Source organism: Heterocephalus glaber, unplaced genomic scaffold (assembly GCF_053883595.1).
Source record: "Heterocephalus glaber isolate CG9 unplaced genomic scaffold, H.glaber_assembly_v1.0 deba00001610, whole genome shotgun sequence".
Classification (NCBI taxonomy): domain Eukaryota; kingdom Metazoa; phylum Chordata; class Mammalia; order Rodentia; family Bathyergidae; genus Heterocephalus; species Heterocephalus glaber.
This window is the reverse complement of record NW_028258381.1, coordinates 2,912,838-2,939,614: the sequence shown is the minus strand read 5'-3', so window position 1 is coordinate 2,939,614 and position 26,777 is coordinate 2,912,838. Positions and strand designations below refer to the sequence as shown.

General features: G+C 37.0%; 1 protein-coding gene across 16 annotated transcripts in view; it reads right to left on the bottom strand.

Moving 5' to 3' along the window:
- Positions 1-336: 336 nt before the first annotated feature.
- Mlip (muscular LMNA interacting protein) overlaps positions 337-26,777 on the bottom strand; it is a 297,907-nt gene continuing 271,466 nt past the window's right edge. For 14 of the 16 annotated variants that reach the window (XM_087195995.1, XM_087195985.1, XM_087195993.1 and 11 more), the window contains 2 exons: positions 16,591-16,644; positions 337-651 (listed from right to left, as the gene is read on the bottom strand). In XM_087195995.1, the coding sequence (XP_087052121.1) occupies positions 646-651; positions 16,591-16,644 (60 nt within the window). In that variant the 3' untranslated portion in view covers positions 337-645. The remainder of the gene's footprint in view (positions 652-16,590; positions 16,645-26,777) is intronic. The other 2 variants (XM_087195981.1, XM_087195992.1) reach the window with 1 other exon arrangement.

Genomic DNA, 26,777 nt, shown 5'->3' with positions numbered 1-26,777 from the left:
GATTGACTGCTGGGAATGACAATGGGGCAAGAACGGAACGTGGCTGATAGGCAGGCAACATGAAGGACACCACCTGGGATATCCTTAGTACACAGCCTTGCCCTAGCAGTCTCAGGGAAGCAGCCTGTGTCTGCGCAATACCAATTTTCTTCTCTTCAGAATTCCCTCAGTGGAACCCTGAGTCCTAGTGCACATTGCCAGCTGGGAGGAACTCTTTTAAAAAGTAACTGTACTTTTCTAGCATGTAAAAAGTGAAACAAGAGGAATAAAGGCTGATTCCCTTAGTAATGTATGCATTAAATAAAACCAGTGTTGAAAAATAGTCACAGCCATTCCTATGTTTACCCATGGTTCTTTATTTGGCTGCTGAAGACAGGGGCAGGTTAGTATTGCTGTCAGCTTAATCCAAGGCATTAAAGGCTTGAACAGTGGTGCTAGATGCAGTAGGTAAATCCCTTCTATGCCGGGGTTAGTGGAGTACTGTGATGCTTTGTGCCTGCAGGAAACTTTTTTTAGTTCCTCTGTTTCACTGCAGTTCATAAAAGATGCACTCATTCTGGAAAAAATAAAAGTTAAATCTACCAAGTGATTAGCACCAGCATTCCAAAAACACTTCAGCTGCCAGCTTTCACATCTTCTCCAACTTCACTGCTGCAAAATAAGAAAAAATAATAGGTTACTGGAGATGAATATGTTCAGAAATAAATGAAACTGAAGTTTATACATTCACATATGGGCATAACATCTCATGTAAAAAATGGTTTATACCAGGAAAATTTGTTCCTACTCTTTTTTACTTGCATTTGTATTATATAAATAATAGCAAAAACAAAATCCTAGATCTATTTCTTCACGTCATATTCCAATATCTTAGGAGCTTGCAGAGCAATTCTGGCCACCTACCAAGGGCCACAGTGGCTCTGAGGAGCAGGTATATTTTTGTTTGTTTGTTTGTTTTTTACCTGTCTTTTTTTCTGCCACTGGGTTTCTTTTTTGTTTTTTATTCTTTTATTCGTACATTTTAGGTATACAATACATTTACATTTCTCATTGGGAACTTGTACCTTTACATGATGCGTCGTGGTTCTTATTTTTTCCCTATTCCTAGCCCTCCCTTCACCCCCTCCACCATTCCCTATTTACAAAGACTTTGTTTCCATTTTTTCCATTTCTCATAATATCTCCTTTCCCTTCTTTCATTTCCCGTGCCGCTCCCACTTTCCCTAACCCTTTGGACCTTTTCTTCCTATTTCATATTATCAATTATTCATTCTAATCATAGGTACATTTTAGGTACGCAATATAAAGACATTCATCATTGGAAATTTGCACCTTTACATAATCTCTCTTGGTTCTAATTTTTAACCCTTCTCCTGCCCTCCCTTCAACCCCTCCATCCTCCCTATTTACAAAGACTTTGTTTCCATTTATCCATTTTCTCATATTAATTCCATTCCCTTCATTCCTTTCCCCTACGCTTCCCACTTTCCCTTCCCCTTTGCCCCTTTTCTTCCAATTTCACATTATCTGTTATACCTTTTAGTCCTTATTTACACTTTCAGTTTCTCACACTAGAGAAATTATTTGCTATTTATTCATGTGTGCCCTGTTTATTTCATTTAAGAATATTACCTCAATGTGCATCCATTTAGTTATAAATGTCTCTAATTTCTCATTCTTTATGGCTGAGTAGTACTCCATTTTATTTTTAAAAAACCACATTTTCTTTATCCAGTCTCCAGTTGATGGGCATTTGGGCTGCTTCCAAATTTAGCTGTTACAAATTGTGCTGCTATGAACATGGGTGGACATATATCACTGTGGTATGATTCTTTTAATTCTTTGGGGAAGATACCCAGCAGGGGAATAGCTGGGTCAAATGGAACTTCCAGTCCTAGTTCTTTGAGGTATCTCCATACTGATTTCCACAGGGGTTGCATCAGTCTACACTCCCACTAGCAGTGGAACAGGGTTCCTCTTTCCCCACAGCACCGCCAGCATTTGTTATTGGTTGATTTCATGATAGCAGCCATTCTTTCTGGAGTGAGGTGAAATCTCAGTGTTGTTTTCATTTGCATCTCTCAAATGACCAGTGATGTTGAACATTTTTTCGTATATTTATTTGCTATTTCTACTTCTTTGACTGAGAAATGTCTGTTCATTTCAGATGCCCATTTTCAGATTGGGTCTTTAAATTTGGGAGGTCTGCTTTTTTTAAAGTTCTTTATACATTCAAGATAGTAGACCTTTGTCTGAGGAATAGCAGGTGAAGATTTCTTTCCCACATTGTGGGTTGTCTCTTCACACTGCTGGTGGTTTCTCTTGCTGTGCAGAAGCTTTTTAATAAGAAGAGTTCCCACTTGTTGATTGTTTGTGCTAGTTCATGGGCAACTGAGGTTTTCTTCATAAAATCTTTTCCTATACCAATATCTTCAAGCGTTCTACCTAACCTCTGTTCCAGCTGGTTCAGCATTTCTATTTTAAAATTTAGATCTTTAATCTATTTCGATTTTAGTTTAGTGCATGGTGAGAGATATAGGTCTAGTTTTAATCTTTGGCAAGTTGGAACCCAATTTTTCCAGCACCATTTATTAAAGAGGCTATCTGTCCTCCAGTGAGGGTGTTTGGCTTCTTTATCGAAGATGAGATGGCTGAGTGTGTCTGGAGTTGTTTCTGCATCTTCTAATCTGTTCCACTGGTCCTCAGGTCTGTTTCTTTGCCAGTATCATTCTGTTTTTATCACAGTAGCTTTGTAGTATAGTTTCAAGTTGGGGATTGTAATACCCCTGCCATGTCTCTGTTACCTAGAATTGCTTTTGCTATTCTGGGTCTCTTCTTCCAATTGAATTTTTGAATTGTTTTCTCAAGGATCTCAATTGGAATTGCATTGAATCTATATAGCAGTTTTGGAAGTATGGCCATTTTCACTATATTGATCCTTCCTACCCAGGAGCAGGGGATGTCTTTCCATTTTCTGATATCATCTTCAGTCTTTCTTTTCAGAGTGCTATAGTTTTCAGAGAAGAGGTCTTTGATTTCCTTTGTTAGGCTGATTCCTAGGTATTTCGGTTTTGTGGATGCTATTGTGAAAGGAATTATTTGCCCTATTTCTCTCTCTGAGTCTGTTGTTCGCATAGAGGAAAGCTATTGATTTTTGAGTGTTGACCTTGTATCCAGCTACTCTACTGAATGTGGTTATTAAGTCTAGAAGACTTTTGGTGGAGTTCTTGAGGTCTTCTATATAGAGTATCATGTCATCTGCAAAGAATGACAATTTGACTTCTTCATTTCCTGTCTTTATTCCTTTTATTTCTTTCTATTGTCTAATTGCCATGGCTAATGTTTCCAAAACTATATTGAACAAGAGTGGTGATAGTGGACATCCTTGTCTTGTTCCTGATATTAGTGTGAAGGATTTCAGATTTTGACCATTTAGTGTGATACTGGCTGTTGGTTTTTCATGGATGGCTTTTATCAGTTTGAGGTAGAGACCATCTATTTCAATTTTTTGTAGAGTTTTAATCATAAATGCATGTTGGATTTTGTCAAGTGCTTTTTCTGCATCTATGGAGATGATCATATGGTTTTTGTCCTTGGCTCTATTGGTATATTGTATTACATTGATTGATTTGCATATGTTGAACCATCCATGTATCCCTGGGATGATTCCCACTTGATCAGGGTGTATGATCTTCTTGATGATCTTCTGCATTTTATTTGCCAGTATCTTATTAAGGATTTTTGCATCTATGTTCCTTAGTGAGATTGGCTATAGTTCTCTTTTTTGGTTGGGCCTTTCTCTGCTTTGGGGATCAAGGTGATGTTTGCTTGCAGGAATGAATTTGGGAGTATTGCTTCCCTTTCAATTTCATTGAAGAGTTTAAACAGTAGTGGCAACAGTTCCTCTCTAAATGTCTTGTAGAATTCAGCAGTGAAGTCATCAGGACCTGAGCTCTCCTTAGTTGGTAAGTTTTTGTTTATGTTTTCAATTTCATTGATTGATATTGGGTTGTTTAGAATTTTTAGGTCTTCTTCATTCAACTTTGGTAATTCTTATGTATCTAGGAATCTATCCATTGCTTCTGTGTTTTCCATCTTATTGTCGTATAGGTTCTCAAAGTAGATATTGATGATCCTCTGGATTTCTGCTGGGTCTGTGGTGATTTCACCCTTTTCATTCCTATTTGCATGGATTTGGGATTTTTCTTTCCTTTCCTTTTTCTGATAAGTTTGGCTAAGGGTTTGTCAATTTTGTTTATTCTTTCGAAGAACCAACTCTTGGCTTCATTGATTTTTTTGAATCGTTCTCTTCATCTCCATTGCATTGATTTCTGCTCTGATCTTTATAATTTCCTCCCTTTTATGAGCTTTGGGTTTGTCCTGCACTTCTTTTTCTAGAAGCTTGAGGTTCAGCATCAGGTTGTTTAATTGGGCTTGCTGTGTTTTTCTAATATATGTATTCACTGCTATGAATTTCCCTCATAAGACTGCTTTCATTGTGTCCCATAGATTCTGATATGTTGTATTGGCATTGTCATTTAATTGAAGGAACTGTATGATTTCTTCTTTAATTTCATCTCTGGCCCATTTGTTATTCAGAAGTGTGTTGTTCAATTTCTACATGTTTATGAAATTTTTCCAGTTTCTTTTCCTAGGGATATCTAATTTCATTGCACTATGGTCTGATCATATAAAAGGGATAACTTCAATTCCTTTGCACTTACTTAAACATGTTCTGTGCACGAGTATGTAGTTTATTTTGGAGAGTGACCCATGTGCAGCTGAAAAGAATGTGTATCATTCTGATTTTGTGGGGTGGAACACTCTGTAAACCTATGTTAAGTTCATTTGTTCAAGAGTTCGATTGAGTTCTAGTATTTCATTACTTATTTTTTGTCTAGATGATCTATCTATTTGTGACAGTGGGGCATTGAGGTCCCCCACTACAGTTGTATTAGTACACATATGATTTTTCATGTCCATTAGTAATTGTTTTATATAGTTGGGTGTACTAGTGTTTGGTGCATAGATATTTATGATTGTCATCTCTTCCTATTGGATTGCTCCCTTTACAAGGATGTAGTGTCCTTCTTTGTCTCTCTTAATCAGTGTTGGTTTGAAATCTACTTGATCTCCAAAGAGGATAGCTACTCCTGCTTTTTTTCAGGTTCCTGTCACATGGAGTATTGTTTTCCACCCTTTAATTTTCAGTCTGTGAGTTTCATTTTGAATTAAGTGTGTTTCTTGTATGGAGCCTATTGTTGGATTTTGCTTCTTGACCCATTCTGCCAAGTCTATTTCTTTTGATTGCTGAATTGAGACCATTAATATTGATGGTTATAACAAACGTATTGATTTATCATTGTCATGACTTTTTCTTTTTGTTGGATTCTGTCCCTTTACATTTAATTTCTTGTTGCATCCAGTGGGCTCATTCTACTGGGATTCCTGGGGTTGTCATCCTCATTGTCTGTTCCTAAGATATTGTCTAAAATTTTTTGGAGTGGTTTGGTATTCATGAAGTTCCTAAGGTGCTCTTTGTCATGAAAGTATCTTATTTCTCCATCAACTTTGAAAGATAGTTTTGCAGGGTACATCAATCTGGGGTGGAGGTTGTTTTCCTTTAGGGATTGTAAAATGTCACTCCAAGCCCTTCTTGCCTTGATGGTTTTCATTGAGAAGTCTGGCGTGATTCTGATGGGCTTCCCTTTGTGTGTGATTTGTTTCTTTTTTCTAACTGCTTGTCGAACTTTGTTCTTCTGTTGGGTTTCTGGAATCTTAACAATTGTTTGCCTATGTGTAGATTTTTTTTTGATCAAGCTATTTGGAATCTATATGCCTCACTTATCTGTATGTCAAGTTCTTTTCCCCTACTTGGGAAGTTTTCTCCCATCACTTCTGTGAACAATTTTTTTGTGGCATCTGCAATCTCTCCTATTTCTTTGTTGACTCCAATCAGTCTTACATTAATCTTCTTTGCATCATCTAAAAGCTGCTGGATTGATTTCTCTTGGTCCCTTACAATTTTGAAGCAATTTTTCTTTTCCTGGTCACTAATTGCAATCTTATCTTCTATATCTGAAATTCTGTCCTCATATTGGCTCATTCTGCTGCAAAAACTTTCAGTGGAGTTTTTGATCTCCTGGAAATCTATTTGCATCTGTTTTATGGATTCCATTTGTTTCCTATGTTGGGATTCCATCATGTTCCTCAGCTCCTCTAGATTTATTAATCATGTCTTGCACTATGAGTGCAATCTCTGCTGTTATCTGAAAAATTATTTCTGATTTCATTTTTTTCCAGATTCTCTTTTGTTGCCAGTTCAGGGAGTCCAGGTGATTGAGTATCAGAATGTTCCATCTCATTTCCCTTTGGGGTTGCTGTAGGTGATCTGGAAGTCTGGTTTTGTGACTTGTTTATGTGTCTTCTCATTTTGACCTGGGGTGGGGGGTGCTTTTCGCATCTGTGCTGCTCACTTCCTCTGAGCTGGGAGCGGTGGGACAGCGGCTCAGAAGCCCCTTCCTCTGAGCTGGGAGTGTCAGGACGGATTGGCAGGTACAGTTTTAAGGAAGAGTGTGCCATGTACCACCCACAGCCCTGACCTTTAATTATGTGACTATTGCCTTACCTTTCCTTTAGCAGTGACTGCATCATTCCCTGAAATGTAACATCTCAAACAAGGAAGTAAAATGAATAGGAATTGGATTAACTCCCCACTTTTGCAAAATAGAAAATTACAAAAGACAAAGATAGCAAAAAACAGCTTGCTTTGTCTTCACGTGTTGATAGACATTGCCCTGTTGTAGGGGAGTGATTTCTTTATTCATCTAGTCTCTGTGTGTTCCTATCTGATAGGGTTAGACCATCTGGACCAGATAAGCTCAACTTAATGGACTGGAGATGGGCATTTGAAATTATGAAGTCAAACTATACAAAAAAGTATAAAAGAAAGCATGAGAAATAAAATGAGAAGAGAATTTATTTCTAAAATGCCACTCTGATGGGACACTGTGATACAATGCACTAGGGGAGGAAATGACCAGCACTTCTTATGGGTAGGGTCATCTCATGGCTAACCATGGAGTGTTCCAAAATACCAGTGCCTTCTGTACTCTCCACTCCTTGCCTTCTACTAGGAAGGGCCATGAGGGACGATCCAGTGGTCTGGGAGACCTGTGGCCTAGAGCTGGCTGCACAGGGGAGTGTGGTCCATGTGTAAGACACAATACAGAAAGAAAACCCAAGCGGGGAACAGCCAGGAAACTGAGCAGCATTTGAAATACGAATACATTATACCTCATTCGATGTAAACTTCATTTATTTTTTAAATTAGAAGGAGGAGGTGGAGAAAAAGTACTAAAACCAGAGTGTAGCTTCATTACTGTAGCCTAGATTGGCTCTGGCCATAGAAATATCAGTCGTGAAATAAGTGAACTGTAGTTTTCGTCATTTGGGATTCTTCACAGCCTTAGAATGAAGGGAGGAAGTGACTAAATTACACCTCTTCCCTGATTTTTCTAACAATTAAAAATACTATTATTTTGATTTTCCTGAGAGAACCTACATATAGTAGTTAACAGTAGAAGAGGCTTAAAGAAATCATCATTTGGCTAACACTTAAAGGACTATGTGTCTGATATGCTGAACATTTTATACACATGAAGATTATCATCACAATCCTTCAACTCCATTTTACAGATAATGAAATCAATGCAAAAGGTTAATTATCACAAGCTCATTCAATGTTTTCTATTTGTTTTATTGTTTGAGTAGTGATTAGTTTGTCTTAGTCACACCAAAGGATAGATTGAGTCTGGCTTGTGGGATGGTAAATTCTCAGTCATCTGAAAAGCTTAAACGGGAGGTATATAGTGTATATGCTGTAGACAGGATTGTCCTATTAAATAAAGTATTGGACTAAATTTCCTGTGAGTTCCCTTTAAAATACTATTTTTATAATATCTGAAAAATGAAATTACATGAAGCAGGATAGGTAAGCAGTCCTTGGCCACCGACCACGCTGGCAAACTCAGCACGGCTCTCCATGCTTCCCATGCCAGGTGGGAGATCACAGTCATAGTTGTCACTATAAATCAGCAGCTGTTGTGCTATCATAGGTAAAGTCATCATTGTACACTTTATGAGGACTTTCTCTTTGGCAATCACAAATCAGATAAATAACTTCAAAAAACAAAGGTAAACATTAACAAAGATGAAGACCATGAAATAAATAAATTCTTATATTCAGACTAGCAGCCTGGCAAGTAAGTCTCAGTATTTTAATGCCAACTGAACAACTCACTTTTATGGGTTTTAAGAAAATACAAATAAGAAAGAATGTAAACACTTAGAAAAATCACAATTCTGAAGAGTCAAATTCCAAATATTATTCTTGTTGTTTAGCATTAACTTGTGAGAGTGGAGTCTTGTGAAATGTTATGCCAAAGGTACAGAAAGTATTCTTTAAAAGAATGTGCTGTGTGAAGTGGTTTTTCATTCCTATCAAATGAAAAATCAACATGCATAGTCTTTACTACCAAAGAAACCCTAAATTATTTACATATATGCTATGTTCTTGCAAACATGAAGCCAGATATCATGTATCCAGAACAAAAAGCTATTTCCAAGGAATATGTATATCATACCATTACTAACTTTTTTTTGGAAAGATTTTAAATGTAGTTTATGCATGTATTAACTTTGATATAAAAACATAAGTTCAGGTATTGGAATTTATGGAATTTTTTATCTACAAAATGTTTGGGCTGGGGATTTAGCTCAGTAGTTCCGGTGCCTGCCTCACAAGTGCAAGGTCCCAAGTTCAATCCCCGGTACCAAAAAAAAAAATATTCAGTAACTAAAGTCCTATAAAGATACCATAATAGAAACTGGAAGCAGAAGGACTATGGAGAGTACAATATTGAGTCTGGGGCTAGACTTATAAGATCTGAGTTCCAAAGAGGTATTAACCTTGATCTTCCTACTTGTTTTCAGTTGAAAAAAATCTAGAAATAGTCTTCCCAAGGTATGACAAAGAGGAGTTATATATCCGTCCACTAACTCAACTTTAGCATTCACTAAATGTAAAATCTAACGGTAATCTATTGGCTGAGTTTGAAGGAGGAATTAAAATTGTCAGACTCCCATCTGCCCTACAGCAAATTTGACTGAGAAAATTTCTCTTCTCTCCTAGAAGAGAAAAATGAGAACTGTTTCTTTTTTCTAGTGGTTGCTTCAGTGTCAGAGTCTCTCAAATCTCAGTTCTAGACTGACTGGCCACATGTGAAGACAAATGGAAATTAAAAATAAGAGGTTCCCTCTCCCTGTTAAATATAAATGAAGAGCTTCCCTCCTCTTCCTCTTTCTTTGAGCATTTGCACTAGAAGACTTGCCATCCTAAGTACTTTCTCCTCTCCTTGAAGCGTCTATAAAACCTTTGGAGAACTAGATGGAACCAGGGATGGTGATGACAGGCTGAGGGAGAAGGATCACAAGTTTGAGCCCAGCCTGGGCAACATAGCAACTTAGTGAGATCCTGTCTCAAAATTTAAAAAGGGGTTGAGGATGTAGCTCTGTACAAATCCCCTGGGTTCAATCACCAGAAATGAAGGAAGGAAGGAAAAGAGGGAGGGAGGGAGGGGAGAGGGAAATGGAGAGCAGGGATAAGAAGGAGAGAGAAGACTGGATGAATTTTTTTCTCAGGCCCAGGAAAGTCTTTCCCAAAGGCTTCTGAACCATCTCCTGGGAGCTTAGCAATCACAAGTTTTTTGTTTGTTTGTTTGTTTTTCCATTAAGTTTATTTGTACATTTTAGGTAAACAATACAGTTTCATTCATCATTGGGAACTTGTGCCTTTACATGATGTATCTTGGTTCTTATTTTTTCCCCCTTCCCCTGCCCTCCCTTCAACCCCTCTGCCCCTCCCTATTTACAAAGACTTTGTTTCCATTTTTTTTTCCTTTTCTCATATTTTTTCTTTTCCCTTCTTTCCTTTCCCCTACCCTTCCCACTCCCCCTACTCCTTTAGACCTTTTGTTCCTATTTCACAATGTCAATTATACATTTTGATCCTCATTTACATTTAGTTTTTCACACCAGAGAAACTATTCAGTATTTACACATGTGTGTCCTATTTATTTCACTTAAGAGTATGGCCTCATTGTACATTCACTTAGCTATAAATGTCTCTACTTTCTCATTAATAATGGAGAGTAGTACTCCATTTTATTAAAAAAAAACACACACACACATACACACCACATCTTCTTTATCCAGTCTCCAGTTGATGGGCATTTGGGCTTTTTCCACGTTTTACCTATTACAAACTGTGCTGCTAGAAACATGGGTGAACATATATCACTGTGGTATGATTCTTTTAATTCTTTTGGGAAGATACCCAGCAGGGGAATATCTGGGTCAAATGGGACTTCTAATCCTAGTTATTTGAGGTATCTCCATACTGATTTCCACAATGGTTGAACCAGTATGCACTCCCACCAACAATGAAGAAGGGTTCCTTTCTCCCCAGAACCCTCCCAGCATTTGCTATTAGTTGATTTCTTAATAGCAGCCATTCTTTCTGAGGTGAGGTGGAATCTCAGCATTGTTTTCATCTGCATCTCTCGAATGACCAGTGATGTTGAACATTTTTTCTTGTGTTTATTTGCTGCTTTTACTTCTTTGTCTGAGAAATGTCTGTTCATTTCAGATGCCCATTTTTGAATTAGTTCTTCATATTTGGGGGTTTTGATTTTTTTCAGTTCTTTATATACTCTAGATAGTAGACCTTTGTGTGAGAAACAGCTGGTAAAAATTTTTTCCCACATTGTAAGTTGTCTCTTAGCTTTGTTGGTGGTTTCTCTTGCAGTGCAGCTTTTTAATAAGATGAGATCCCAGTTGTTGATTCTTTCTGCTAGTTCCCATGCTACTGTGGATTTGTTTGTGAAGTTTTTTCCTATGCCAATGTCTTTGAGAGTTCTACATAACTTATCTTCCAGCAAGTTTAGTGTTTCTGTTTTAATATTTATATCTTTAATCCACTTCAAATTTAGTTTAGTGCATGGTGACAGATAGGGGTCTAGTTTTAATCTTTGGCAGGTTGAAATCCAGTTTTTCCAACACTATTTATTAAGTAAGCTATCTTTCCTCCAGTGAGGATGGTTGACTCCTTTGTCAAAGATGAGGTAGCTGAGTATGTCTGAACTTGTTTCTGCATCTTCTAATGTATTCCACTGATACTCAAGTCTGTTTCTTTGCCAGTACCATGCTGTTTTTATCAGAGTGGCTTTGTAGTACAGTTTCAAGTTGGGGATTGTGATACCCCCTGCCATGTCTCTGTTGCCTAGAATTGCTTTTGCTATTCTGGGTCTCTTCTTGTTCAAAATGAATTTTTGTATTGTTTTCTCTAGTTCTGTGAAATATACTGTTAGTATTTCAACAGGGATTAGCCATCACAAGTTTGAGCCCAATCTGAGCAACTTAGCGACTTAGACCAAATCTCAAAGTTAAAAAAATTATTAAGTGGCTGGGAGTGTAGGTCAGTGTGAAGGCCCTGGTTTCAAACCCCAGTACTGGGGTAGGCGTAGAGGGACCACATCCTTGGAATGTTAACATTCAAGGAACATAATGTCTCTGTCTCCTCATCCCAAGCAAGAAAAAGCTCTAAGTTCAGCTGATGCCTACCTTTTGTTCCAAAGACATGTTTTGTTTTCCTTTGTGTAAAACTCAAATTATCAAGTGAATTCAGGATGAAGAATGTCTTATAAGTGGTACATTACTTCCTCTTAGTTGGGGATGAACTGAATTATTATTTTATCTTGAGAACATGTATATAATGGATTGTATCTCTCTGGTTTTATGAAAGGTGAGATTTCTTCTTGTATTTGCAATCTCAGTGGATTTCTATGATGCATATCACATTCTGGTCTATTGCTTATTCAGTAATAAAATGCTTTCTTTGTCTATTAGCTTTTAAAGAGGACTTCTAAATTTGCAGAAAAATTATTATGATGTATTTCTCCAAAACAGGCTTGAGGCATAGGACAGAAATAAATGACATAAAAAAATTTTGATGAGTCTATTTTTGTCAAATCTAGAGTTGGGAATATCCTTCTAGATACCTGGAAAAAGTGACTATTTCTTCAGGTTCTTGTGTTAGTTGGCTTTATTTTTATAAGAAATTTACCTGGCCTTCTAGTCAGTTGTATATTAAAGTATATGAACTTTCTTTTAATCATCAGGCAATAATCCAGATTCCAAGTTCTTCCCTAAGATTAAAACTTTGAACTCAGCAACATACGATTTACCAAAGCTTGGTTTTGAGAAATAATTTTATTTGGAAATTGCCTGAAAAGAAAAAAGTGAGTCTAGTCTTCTTGATAATTCCTTTTTTATGCTTGAATTAAACCAGAGAGTGAGAGTGACTTCCATGAACAAAATGAAAGTGAGGAATAACCTTGTTTTATAAGAAGCTTAGACATAAGCAGGGGTTCTGTAATTCAAAATAAAATAAATATGAAAAGTTTATATAGCACAAAGTAGCAAATAAGCCTATAGCCTGATTGCAATTCATGATTACCTTCCTAACAAAATTATAATCATGACCACCCTTAAATATTTATCAAAATCTGCAAAGAAAAAGAGTAAGAAAACAAGAGAACAATTTGCCCAGGATGTGTTTTATGAGTAGCTAGTTGTGCTAATAACAAGTAAATCTGAGAGGTCGGAATCAAATGCATCTGATCATGGTTTTTGGAAGTTAATTGACCTTCAAGTTGAAGAGAAGATAGGCCTGGGACTACAAGTAGCAGGTGACAGGAAGAGGTGTTTGTATCTAATTCTCTACTACAACTTTTACAACTCATCCTGTAGAACAGAAATGTGTCTTGGAGTGGTTGTAGATCAAAGACCTATGTCCCTGACAAATTCTTAGCACATTGTAAGTACAATCAGAAATCATTACTGTTAATTAAATTCAATATTCTTCTAAGTAACTGCAATCAGAAATCATTTATCTGGGAAAGGAATACGCTTTTCTTGAGTGGCATTAAATATTCATCTATTTGGAGATTACTGCATTGGTGTGAACAGGTAAGTATATGATAGAAACATTCTTTGAAAATTCCTGAGTCATCAGACATAAAGGTCAAATCAGTTACTTGGGAACACATCTGTTTACATAGGTTCTTCAGTGCCCAAGTGGGACTTTCATATGTGTTGTATAAAGTAAAACTAAAGCACTGCTTGGAACACCCTAAGCCCCCGGACAGCTTGCACCAAGTGCTGTGCCTCAGCCTGGGCCAGTTTCCAATCCTTGTGCAGAATCCCAAGGAAAATAGAAAGTATTAGATTTGAAAATAAAGTGAATTTCAACATATAACAGATTTCTCAAAATTAATACAACACAAGTTAAAGTACAAGTTATAAGTTTATGCCACTGGATAGGAATATATGACCCAAATATTTAGTAATTAAAAGCATTTGTTGAAACAATTTTTTAAATGATCCTCTTGCTCTCACTTTCTTTTTATTTTTTTCAAAATTAAATAGCTGATTTTACTGACTCTAGACTGCCAGTAAAAGAACTATAAATTGAGATGAGGCACACTTGAACCACCTGGGAAGACTTCATGCCTGCCAAGGCCTCTGCCCTCACCAGATTCCCCATCGCATTGCCTGGAGCAGAGCCTTCCCTCCAGGTGACTATGATGCTCAGCCAGAGTTGTAAACCCTGAACTAGGTGACAAGTACAACTGATCTTTCCATTTGGTTCCTTTCAATGGAACTTTAAAAATCACTGAGTTACAAAAGTGATGAGAGAGTCAAATCAGATAAACCTAAGATCTATTTGTATTTAATTAATTTGATTTGCTTTTAAAAGCTAATTATCCACAAATTGCATCACTGGATTCAAAAAATGAGAATCTGTAGTAAAGAAGGCAAACTGCTATCTTTAGGAAGCAAAAGAAAAACCAAGGAAAAATTCTGAGACCCAGCCAAGACCTCTTCCACAATTCTTCCTTTGTACCAGGTGTATAACTGGAATGGTCCACTCTACTACACCATACAGCATAAGACCAGAATCGCTCTTTTAGAAAAGAAATTTTTTTCTTGGGTGAAGTTTTGTAGGGCAAATAAATATAGGAAAAAGGTTTTGGGAAACATATGGGTCAATATTCCAGTTTGACCACATAGCATAATGAGTTGTACAAAGTTATAAATTGCTCCAAAATGTGCCAGTTTTACTAAGTAATAACACATAGCATGGCAGAAGCACAAAAAAGGCGTTTTGCTTCAATTTTTTCACAATATTAACAGTTCCTGTTTCTCATAACTGTTAAACTTTAGCATCTTTTATGACATTTGTTATATATTCCAAACTGATTCATTTTTTGGCAATCTTATCCACTAGCTTAATTTTAAGTTTTGTCTACAAAGTGGCAATAATTGATGTAAAAAAAATTCAAATACTACGTATACCTTATTCTCTCTGGCAACAGGCAGTCTTTTGAATCACCTAACATTCAGAAGTTCTCAATTCCACATTTATCATCTGAACTGAAGGCTTTTGTTATTTAAATAAGCAACTGATTTTCTTTTATTATGTAAAAACACTGCTATTGTGTAGACATAGGGTATGTGAACTTATCCAGAATTGTTGTGTTGAATTAAACACATTTGATTGTTATTTTTTATATCCATCTGAAATATCTAACACGTGTTCAATCATTTTCTTATTTTGGGACATATATTTGCCAAATTTTTCACTTTTGTACAATTTGCCACCAGTATACTGAAAGAGGTAACATTTGACAAAGAGTGAATATCTTTAATATATAAAGAGTTTAGTACTCAATAAAAAAATCACCATAAAGCAAGTTTACTACTCAGTAAAAATATTACCATTTTAGTAGATAAGTGCATACCATGATACAAAAACAAAATAGACCAAAAAAAGACAAAAAAAAAAAAATACATCACTTTTAAAATGCAATTACAATGAAAAATAACTTCCTCTTTTTTTTCCATTTTGGTGCTGGGGATTGAACCCAGGGCCTTTGCACTAGCTATATCCCTAGCCCTTTTTTATTTTTTATTTTGAGACAGGCCCGCCCTAAGCTGCCCACACTGGGCTGAAACTTTGATACTCCTGCCTCAGCCTCCCAGGGTGTTGCGATTACAGGCATGTCACCATGCCAGGCACTACCTTTCTTTTAAATTCGCAAATACAATATTTTACATATGATGACATTTGCACAGTCATTTAGAGAGACAAATTCCATGAACTCTTAGCTATGACAGATGATATGTCCTGCAGCACTGACACTCCAGGCAGTCAGACCTGTGAGTTTGTGTAAATCCTTCCTAGGTATTTGACTTCACACCATGGAATGATTTCCCTCACCCTCAGTAAAACTCCTCTGCATCTGCAAAACTGGAATAGTAAAAACACTCAATTTGAAATATTTTGTGAACATTGGTACCCAATACTATCTCTAACACATAGTTCTCACTAAACTGCCTGTTGTAATAACTCTCCATGGTGACGAGAACACACAGAGGCAGAGACCGTAACCCTTCAGGAGGAAGATTTGCTATAGTTTTTTCAGGGCCGTGGTCCATCTGTAAGTCTACCATATGTGCACTCAGAACTAATAATCCTAGTTTTAGGATTTTATCTTAGGAGAGAAATGGTCACGGATATTAATACACACATATTCATAATATACCTTCACATTTTAGACTGTCTTATATGATGGAAGCTTTAAAAGTTACAGATGTCAATTTATGGAAAGTGTGTAATCTGTCCTAAATTGTGAACAATATTCCTTGAAAAGGAAAATTTAAGCTTTTGAAATTTTATTATTTCCACTTCTCTTTGGTTTGTGCTTGTTTTGTCTAAATTTGGAGACATAGATGTTAAACATACTTCATGTGTGACCCTATCTAAAATGAATGTATGAGCTACCCACTCCCTTCCTAAAGACAAGTCCTTTAAATTTCACTTTTTTTCTTGAAGTTTCTATTTTATTGAAGGATGTAGAAGAAAAGAAATTGCTCAGTTATCCTTTCTCTTGATGAATATAAATTTAGATCATACAGATAATTGTTTTTCTTCTTATGATATAGCATTTGTAACAATGAAAGGAGAATTTTCAAAAAAACCCTATGGCTGGGCATGGTAGAGCATATCTGAAACCCTAGCTATTCAGGAGGCAGAAGCAGGAGTATAGTGTTGAGAACAGATTCGGCAAGTTAGCAAGACTCAGTCTCAAAATGAAATTTTAAAAAAGGACTAGGGATGTAACTCAGTATGAGGTCCTGAGTTCTGTCCCCAGTGCAGAAGGAAAGAAACAAAGAAAGAAAGAAGGGTGGGGTGGAAGAAGGAAAAGAGGGAGAAGGGCTGGGGATTTAGCCCAGTGGTTCTGTCATCTGCCTCCCAAGCACAAGGACCCGAGTTTGATCCCCAGTACCAAAAAAGAAAAGAGAGAAGAAGGCATAATTTTTTATCATTAAAAAATAAGATTGGATTATTTCTACCACTTCACATAGAGATGCAGAGCCAGATCTCCAATTGTGTCTGACATTTACCTCTTTGGAATCAAGAGTTTCATGTTCAGGAATAGCCACCATTGGATGACTCAGCTTCACAGAAAAGATGCCCAGGATTTGATCAGGAGTAGAAACAAGGAGAAATCAATATTTAAATTTCATTTAAATAGATAGACAATGCATAAAGTATAGTATTTCAGATAATAGATATACTTGTATATGTTACCAAGTGTAAATATTAAGATTTGATTGTCATTAAAAAACATGGAAGCTACTTTGGCCAACAGTGAGTGCTTTGAGTATAAAGCCACATATTATCCATGTTGTATCATTCATAAACTCTCTCAGGGCTTAGCAGATGGCATACACTGTCATTAAACATTTATTTAATGAATGGCCAAACTTACTTCCAGCTTTCACAGAAAGCAAACTAAGTTAAATTTGTATTTCCTCCCTCACATATTGGCCTCTAATTAAAAGTTCAAAAGGAAAATCAACAAATCCTATGCAGACACATTGTAAAAGTAGCTCCATCTATAGATGGCATAATACTAGGAATGTAAACTATTGTGCATGCTTGTGAATATTAATAATCTCATTGCACAGGGACTTCATAAAAAATGCCATCTCACCAGATGTTATTATTTTAATGTAATTTGCAATACAATGACTGATTCCTAAGAGAAGGGAGATTCTTTTCTATGTGGGAATTTGTATTATTGCACGGGTCTTCTGAGCAATACATATACACATAAAGCCATCAACAAAGAAGAAAGTTATCAATAAGCAGGAAAGAAACAGACTAAGAAACAAAGAAAAGGGAAGAGCAATAATATGTCATGAAATTCCCCTTTCTGGCATTCACTGTCTCTTCTTGCTGCTACATTAGGGACACCAGAAGACCAGACTGGCCAGAATGTTCCTTATTTCTTCCATTGCCCTGGGAAATTCAGGGCTACAGAAATGCTAGACTCCATTCCCTTTCAACAGGGTCTTGTACTGGAGCAATTTCAGTGAGGCCAACAGTTTTGACTTGGCCACAGGAAGACTCCCAGTTGTGGCTGCTGGGAGCTAGAAGATGCCTCTTGACATTTCTCCAGACTTTCAAGAATGGACCAAGCTTTTATTTAAAGTTACAGCTTCACTAAATCTCAGGTCTCACACTCTGATCCCAAGTATAAAATCCTCTGTTATAGCACTGGGACTCTTTCCAGCCACCCAATCCCATTGCTATAAATAGAAGCACAGTACTAAATAGCACTCCAGGAAATAGCAGAAAGCACCTCCTTTCTCCTGTTCATGGTAATCTCCTGAAAACCTAAGCAGGCTTTGGTAGGATCAGACCCTGTTAGTGCTTCAAATGTCAAACCCAAGTAACTGGTCCTGGACATAGCAGTCTTTAATATACTGAGGTGAAGTGACACAGTATTTATCTGAATCATCAGAGTTTGTGAAATGTCAAATTTTCATTCTTTTAATTGCTTAATCTCAAAAAAGAATTATCCTGATAATTTTAAATTTAGTAAAACCCTTAAAAATATTTAACTGGGACTGCAACAATAACTGAGTCATTATATAATGTCTACTTTTATTATTACATTCCTTCTTTCTGATATAACTATTAACTGATTTACAGCCATTTTGTTTATAATCTTGAATTTCAAAAACTATGTGTTGATTATCCTAACCAACAAAGAAGAACAGAAAATGATTGATTTTAAATAATCATTAAGCCCAAAATTATTTATATTTGGCTTTGGAATGGTTTTTTTCTATTTATGTTCTTTTAATACAATAGTTTTACCTTCTTACTACTCTTAAGCTAACTGAAATGTGATGTTAATGTCTCATCAACATTATAGATTTAGTCATAATGCTTCATTAGGGCACCGTACCACTGCCCCAGAGGGCTGAGGAGGTGAGTCTCCCAGGCTACCTTATTACTTCCCCAGAGCACCAAGGAGGGGAGCCGCATGTGTGCCAGCACACCCCCTCCCTGGCTGTGCTGAGCCACTACCTGGATCCACACTGCAGAGTTGCAGGGGTCATAAAGGACATTGTTCTGAGCTTGAGAAGATAGAGGTGAACAACAAAAAGAGGACCTCATTGAAGAAAATTAAAGCCCACTGGAAAAATGAAGAAAATCTCTGAAATAAAGGCACACCAGACCACCTTAGTTGGGGGAGCAGCAGTGTGGACCAGAGCAGCACAGCTGCAAGCAGATCCCATCCAGGGCTCTGTCCCGACCCCAGAGGCTGGGGCACACTGGCCCAAGCCAAGGGCCTACCCGGAAAAGAGCTCTACAAAGGCACACAAGCAATAGCCAGAGGTTCACTCCAATACCATCAGTAAGTGCATAAGACCCTAGCCAGAAGCTTGCTCACACAACAGGAAGATTGGGATGCACAGCTGCAGTCAAAGGCCCTCGCAGACAACAGCTACATGGGTGCCCTAGCCAGTGGCACACCTAAATATCATCCCAAGTGCACACAGGCCCCAGCCAGAAGCCCACTCAGACAACAGGTCAGCTCAGGGATCCAGACAGCCACCTTTCTAAACCCAGGAATTAGTGTACTGGTGAGCAGCAGAGAAAAGGCAGCTCTGTGGCTTGCTGAGAATTGAAGACCAGTGAGTGAGCAAGAAGTTGCCTCAACAAAGGCACAGCAGACTGCAACTGTTGAAATGAGAGGACACATAAACAAGTCTCAAAACCAGATTTCCAGATCACCTAAGGCAACCCCAAAGGAAAAGAAGATGGAACAATCTGATACTCAACCATCTGGACTCCCTAAACTAGCAACAAAAGAGGATCTGGAAAAAATGAAATCAGAAATAATTTCTCAGATAACAGCAGAAATTGTGCCCATATTGCAAGGCATGATTAATAAGTCTAGAGCAGACAAAGATTTTAAAAAGTAGACAAACTAAAGAACATGATGGAATCCTGACATAGGAAACAAATGGAATCCATAAAAAAGATGCAAACAGATTTCCAGGAGATTAAAAGCTCCATTGAAAGTTTATGCAGCAGAATGACCCAATGTGAGGACAGAATTTCAGATATAGAAGATAAGATGGCAATTAGTGACCAGGTAAAGAAAAATTTCTTCAACATAGTAAGGGACCATGAGAAATCAATCCAGCAGCTACTAGACGATGCAAAGAATAATATAAGACTGATCAGAGTCAATGAAGAAACAGGAGAGAATGAAGATGACATAAAAAACTGTTCAGAGAAGTGATGACAGAAAACTTCCCAAGCAGGGGAAAAGAACTTGACATACAGATAAGGGGGCATATAGGACTCCAACTAGCCATGATTAAAAAACAATTTACACATAGACATATAATAGTTAACATTCCAGAAACCCAACAGAAGAACAAAATTCTACAAGCAGTTAGAAAAAAGAAACAAATCACATACAGAGGAAAGTCCATCAGAATCACTGCAGATTTCTCAACACAAACCCTCAAGGCAACAAGAGCTTGGAGTGACATATTTCAAGCCCTAAAGGAAAGCAGCCTCCAACCCAGATTGATGTACCCTGCAAAATTATCTTTCAAAATTGATGGAGAAATAATATACTTTCATGACAAAGAGCACCTTAGGAACTTAATGAATATCAATCCACTGCTCCAAAAAATTTTAGACAATATCTTAGGAAAAGACAACAAGGACCACAACCCCAGAAAGCCCAGCAGAATGAATCCATCAGGCACAACAAGAAATTAAGTGCAAAGGGGAAGAATCTAACAAAAAGAAAAAGCCATGACAATGCAAGATGCATCAGTTATAACTATCAATGTTAATGGTCTCAGTTCACCAATCAAAAGAAATAGACTGGCAGAATGGGTCAACAAGCAAGATCCAACAATATGCTGCATACAAGAAACACACTTAATTTAAAAAGAAACTCATAGACTGAAAGTTAAAGGGTGGAAAACAATACTCCATGTGACAGGAACCCAAAAATAAAGCAGGAGTAGCTATCCTCTTTGCAGATCAACTGGATTTCAAACTAAAATCTGAAACACTTCTGGTACCAAGAATTTCAGATAAGGGACAGTCAACCTGTACATACAGATCTATTGCAAACATGTGTTTTCATTTCTCTTAAGTAAAATCTGAATAATAGAACTGTTGGTTCTTTTTATTTGGTACCAGGGATTCAACTCAGGACCTTGTACTTGCAAGGCAGGCAGTGGTACCAATGAGCTAAATCCCTGGCTGTTCCTAGCAGCAATACAAGAAATTTCTATATTGTTTTCCAAAATGGTTTCATCATTTTACATTCACATTAGAAGTATTAGAAAGTTCTAACTGGTTCACATCTAAACTGACATTTGTTCTTTCAAAACTTTTAACTTAATCTCCCTAATGAGTGTATAATGCGATCTTGTTATTGTACTGATTAGTATTTTTCTGATTCTAATGTTGCACACCTTTCCTTGTGCTGTACTGGCTATTTATCATCTTCTTGTGTCTACTTTTTTTTTTATGACCCTGCCTTTTTATTGGATAGCACTCTGTAGCAGCATTCATCATTTATTTTAAATTCTTTTATTGGTACATTTTAGGTATACAATACATTTACATTTATCATTGCGTGCTTGTACCTGTACATGATATATCTTAGTTCTTATTTTTTTCCCCATTACCTGTGTCTACTTTTTAATTGGGTTGTTTATTAATGAGCTGTAAGAGTTCTTTATATATTCTGGTCTTAGGTTATATGTACTATAAATATGTTCTGGTTAAGGACTGCTGCTAATTCTCTTAACAATGTCTTTTAAAGTTCTAAGTTTTGATGGAATCTCATTTATCAATTTTTTTCTTTTTACATCATGTTTTTTGTATCATAGGAAATTCTTGCCTACCCTAAATTCGTGAATATTTTCCCTTATAATTTCTTCATAAAGTTTTATAGTTTTAGTCTTTCATATTTAAGTTCATAGATCCTTTCAAGTTATTTTTATGTATGGACATAAAGGGTTGAGGTTAATTTTTTATATACGGATACCAGGTGTTCTAGTACCATTTGTTGAAAACATTATCTTTTCCTCTGCTCTTGAGTTTATGTTCTATAAAATGTTAATGTTAAATAATCTTTCAAAAATCAGTGGACCATATATGGGTGATTCTATTTCTAGATTCTCTGTTTTATTCCATTGGTCTATATGTCTTTCCTTAAGCCAACACTGCCTTGATTACTGTAGCTTTAGAGGAGGTCTTAAAATTAGGTAATAAATATCTTCCAACACTGTTTTTTTTATTTTTACTTTTCTAGGTCCTTTGTACTCCTACATAACTTCTGAATTTTAATATCCAATTCTTCATTTATAGCAATTATACATAGACCTGAAGTTTTATATATACCTTGTGTTTTCTAATCCTGCTAAATTCAAATACAAGTTCTAGGGGAGCCAAGAGATTTCTTAGTATTTTCTCTGTAGATGATTATTTCATCTACATATAAAGGTTTTACTTCTACCTTGCCAATCCTATGCTATTTTTTTATTTTTATTGCCAGGCTATTTTGGTTTAGGACTATGTTTCAAAGTCTAATGGACAGATGAAGAGTAGGCATATCTGCCCTTGTTCCCCACCTTAGGGAGAAAGCATTGTATCTTCTCCATTCATATAAAGTGCTTTTGCTGGAAGTATGGAGTACATGTCTTTGATCTGTTGAGAAGGTTCTGTTCTACTTCTAGTCTCCTGATAGCTTTTACTATGAACAGCTGTAGAATTTAGTCCAGTACTTTTGCTGCAACTACTTGATAGAATCATATGGCATCTTCCCTTCCTTCATTAAAATGATGACTTATGGGGGTGGATCTTCCAATGCTGAACCAATACTGCCATCCCTATAATAAAACCACTTACTACATACTGCCAGATCTGACTTCTAATAGTTTGTTCTGTTAAACAAATTTCTTATCTATGTTCATGTTTTTCTCTTCTATTATCTTTATCCAGTTTTAGTATTAGCACAATGTTGATTTCCTACAATGAGGAGAGAAGTGTTCCTTCCTCTTTCTGCTTTAAATGTTTGATATAATTCATCAATTAAAATGTATATGAGCCTGTTGTTGTCATATAGGTAGGTTTTCAACCTAGGAGTATACTTTAATAGGTGCTATTCAAATTTTATATTTCTTCTCGAATCAGTTTCATTAATTTGTCTTCCAAGGTACTTCATAAAAGTTGTCAAATTTATTTCAAAAAATATTTTTGTAATATGTTTCTATATCCTTTTAAATTCTGTAATATCTGTGGTAATGTCCTCTAAATCTTGATACTGTAATTTTTTTTAAAAAAATGTATAATTGCTATTGTGTAATAGGAACAAAAGGTCTAAAGAAGTAGGGGATGTGGGAGGGATAGGAGAAAGGAAAGAAGGGAAAAGAAAAAATATGAGAAAAGGAAAAAATTGAAACAAAGTCTTTCCAAATCGGGAAGGGTGGAGGAGGTGAAGGGAGGGCAGGGGAATGGGGCAAAAATAAGAACTAAGATACATCATGTACAGGTACAAGATTCCAATGATGGAAGTAACTGTATTATATACCTAAAATATACCAATAAACTTAATGGGAAAAAAATGCTTCATTAGGTACTCACCTGACAAATGACTTACATGCTTTTATCCACAAAAATAGGGAGATAACCTCAATTATTGCCCTACTTCCAGAGGAGGAAAATAAAACACTAAGAGATACAGTGATTTATAAAAGGTCCATAGCCATTATTGGGGTGCCATCACTGGAACCTGGGATAATGGTTTCCAGAGATGTACTAGATGGAAACAGGAGGTGGTAACATTGCTCTAGAAGCACAAAGCAGAAGGGCTGGGGAAGGAAGGCAGAGAGGCAGGGCAGTGAGCAGGAGCAAAGCCAAGAGTATCCACCGACAGGCCAAAGGCAGTTCAGGAGTGGCTGGGTAGCTGCAGAGCCACACAGGATCACAGCATGGTGGGCAGGTGCCAGTGCAGGGCTTGGAGCTTGATTCCCTTCACCAGTGAGAAGTCACTGAAGTCTAACAAGGAGAAAGGGGCCTTTGCGATCAGATTTTCATTTCAAAAAAGCCACTATGACTGATGTACAAACTATTCATGGGAAAGTAGAAGATATTTATGTAATCCATGGTGAGGCAGGCGGGAGAAAGGAAGAATGTATAAAAGAAAACACTGTCCAAAGAAACAGACCAGATTCCAGTTTTTCCCAGTGACTCTTGCCTTCCTGCTTGCTAGCACAAGGGGAAAAAGTAGAAAATAGACACATTGATCAGGAAAGAAAAACTGGGAAACATTGGAAAGAAATCATGTTGAATGCTGAAATCACTGCTGCATGCTGAATGCAGAGGTTCTGTAATGCGTTAGGAATAGAGACATCAAGTAGGGAGGGTAATAAAATATGGTGAGGACACCCTGCCACAGTCAGAATGCAGCCAATAACACTAAAACATTAAAATCAGTTTTACATAAGTGAATAGCTTGCTATCCAGCAAGGAAGTAAAACCTGAAGGGTGGAGAGCTACCCACGCCTGTGTACTTGGTGGACAGTCCTCTGGAGAACAAATCAGTATTTTGCATCAAAGAAAAAAACTGAAAAATTACTAGTTTTTTCATCTGTCCATTATTCAGCATAGATTGATGAATAAAATAAAGAGGTCAAGTGAAATGAGCTAAAACATACTTTGTCCTTCATGGAAAATCCAGTCTTATGCATTATGTAACAAATTAATTAGACCTTTGTCCACTAATCACTGTTGGATAATCAACAGGTGATTTTTTAAAAAAAAAAAAGTTCAGTTGATTTTTATTGTATACTCTTGATCATAGCTGCCACCAAACTATCATAAAGTCTTGGGAAATGTTTGTTACCAGTATAAAGTTTTCTCATGTATGCTACTGAAGAGACACAGTCCCCTCAAACCAAATGGAGAAATAAGAACCCAACAGTTAAGGCAAAGAAAATATGAAAGAGTTAAGCCAGTCATGTCTTAAGTGTATGAGAGAAGTGGAATTTAAAGCTCTGGTGTTTGTGAAACTCTTCTGGCCTGAAGATAAAACAAGTGTTCTTGACAGCCAGTTTGGGAAGCTGAGGAAGAATTGCAACAAGGTCTGACACTTCGAAATGATCAAGGGAACACATTTCAGTCAGAATTTCTCTCTCTAGGATTGCTTCTCTGTTTGACCACATCTGCTTGTGAACCTCCTGTACCTTCTACTTCTGCCTCTCCACTTAGAATTGTCAACTACTCGAGTTCCTAGGAATATCTCTCAAAATTAGACATGAAAAATTATTGTAGCAATACATACATAAAATACTATCATTTGCATAAGTATAACGTTATCATGACAAGACTACCAGGCATTAGAAATCCTGATTTGTGTGTCATTCACCTTTAGGTTTCTTCACACTGGGGACCCATACATACAGCAGAGAGGAGACACTATAGGAAGACTGAATGAATAAATTAATGAAAGAAAGAATGAATGAAATGGTTAGAGAAAAGAAAAGAGGGTTTCTGACTTTAAAAGTTAAAGACTTCTGAATCAATGGAGAATTAGAAATGGTTTACTGTATCTTAAAGATATCTTCATAAATTTATATGAGACTTTCAAACTGGAATCCTTCAAAGTAGAACTGTCACACAAGTATGTTCTGTTTAATCTTCCTAATTCTTTTGCTTGAAAAAGAATCAAACCTGGTTGTCAGTGTTTAAGCCCTCAGCTTCTGTATGAAGGACCCTATTTTTAGTTTCTCTTGGACTGTTCACAGTTCTTACAGCAAGAGGTCTGTCATCATCTGCATCTGGACAGCAGCCTGCCCTTTTAGAGGAAGCTGGGGTCTCCATGGCAACAACTATTCACTACTCCCAGTAGGAAGAAGCCAAAGGTTACAGGTCACCTGTTATCATGCTGAAGCTCACATATCTGCTTTTCCTCATTTTGGAGATCAGAGATTTTATTCCCTGATTTATAACATATCAGAGTGCACAGGAAAGGCGGAGGCTGTCCTGTGAATTTCAGATTCTAACACAGTAGAAGTAGAGAGGGACCCAAAATTCTGCATGCCTAACAGGTTATCTTTGTATGAACAGATGGAGTTGATATGTTTCAAGCATTTAGCTGTTCACGCCTCACACTGATTATACTCAAAATGCTGTAATCAAGTAAGTCGTGCCGGAGTTGTATGATTAAACAACTTCCCAGAGATCTGTTCATTATGGACCTGCTAATGGGCCAGGCACTTGGCACAATGTCAAGGACACAGCCACGAACACTGTCCCTGCCCTTGAAGACCACAGTCTAAGGGATGTGATAGATGTTAATTATGTAATCAGGAATATATAGATGCAAGCACAAAATGATAGGAAATAAAATGTTAGGAAATAAAAGCACTGAGTGTTTCAGGTATTCATTACTAATAAATCTATCTAGAAAGATGAAGGAAAATGTTTCCAAGAAGTTGAAGTCCAAAAGGTTAAATTAATCTGGGAAACTGAGGCAGGAGAATCACAAATTCCATACCAACTTGGGCAACTTGGAGAGACCCTGTCTCAAAATAAAAAATAAAAGCTGCCTAGAGATGTAGCTTAGCACAAAGGCTCTGGTTCCCCCGCACCATAAATAAATAAATAAATAGCCTAATAACAGTACTACAAATTCAGTTGCTAGGAAGAAATGACTATTAGGATGATTTGAAGGTAGGGGGAAAATTAAGAGTGCACTGGCAAAATCAGGGAGAGAGTACAGTGTGTCAGGAAGCCAGGCCAGGTATTTGCATGCATGGACTCCACTTCAGATCCAAAGGCCTAAGTTCTTGAAAGTACTCATTAAATGAACTTACACTGTTACATACGAGTTTGCTCATTTCTCAGAAAGGCCGCAAGCTGCTCAGTGGCAGGGCTCCTTGATAGCCTCTCACTTGTGCATAAATAGCAGCTGACTGAGTTTATTGCTGATGGTTCTATACAGTACCTTGGAGCAAAACATGAGTAGTGGTCTGGGTTTTCTCTATTGAGGCTGCTTTATGATATGTGCTGAGGAAAAAGTTGGCTTCAGTAACAGAAACATGCCACTTCTATCAAAGAGGCTTAAAAGAATCTTACCACAGTGATATATGTGCACCCATGTTTATAGTGGCACCGTTCATAACAGCGAAAGCTTGGAAACAGCCCAAGTGCCCATCAGCTGGAGACTGGATAAAGAAGATGTGGTTTT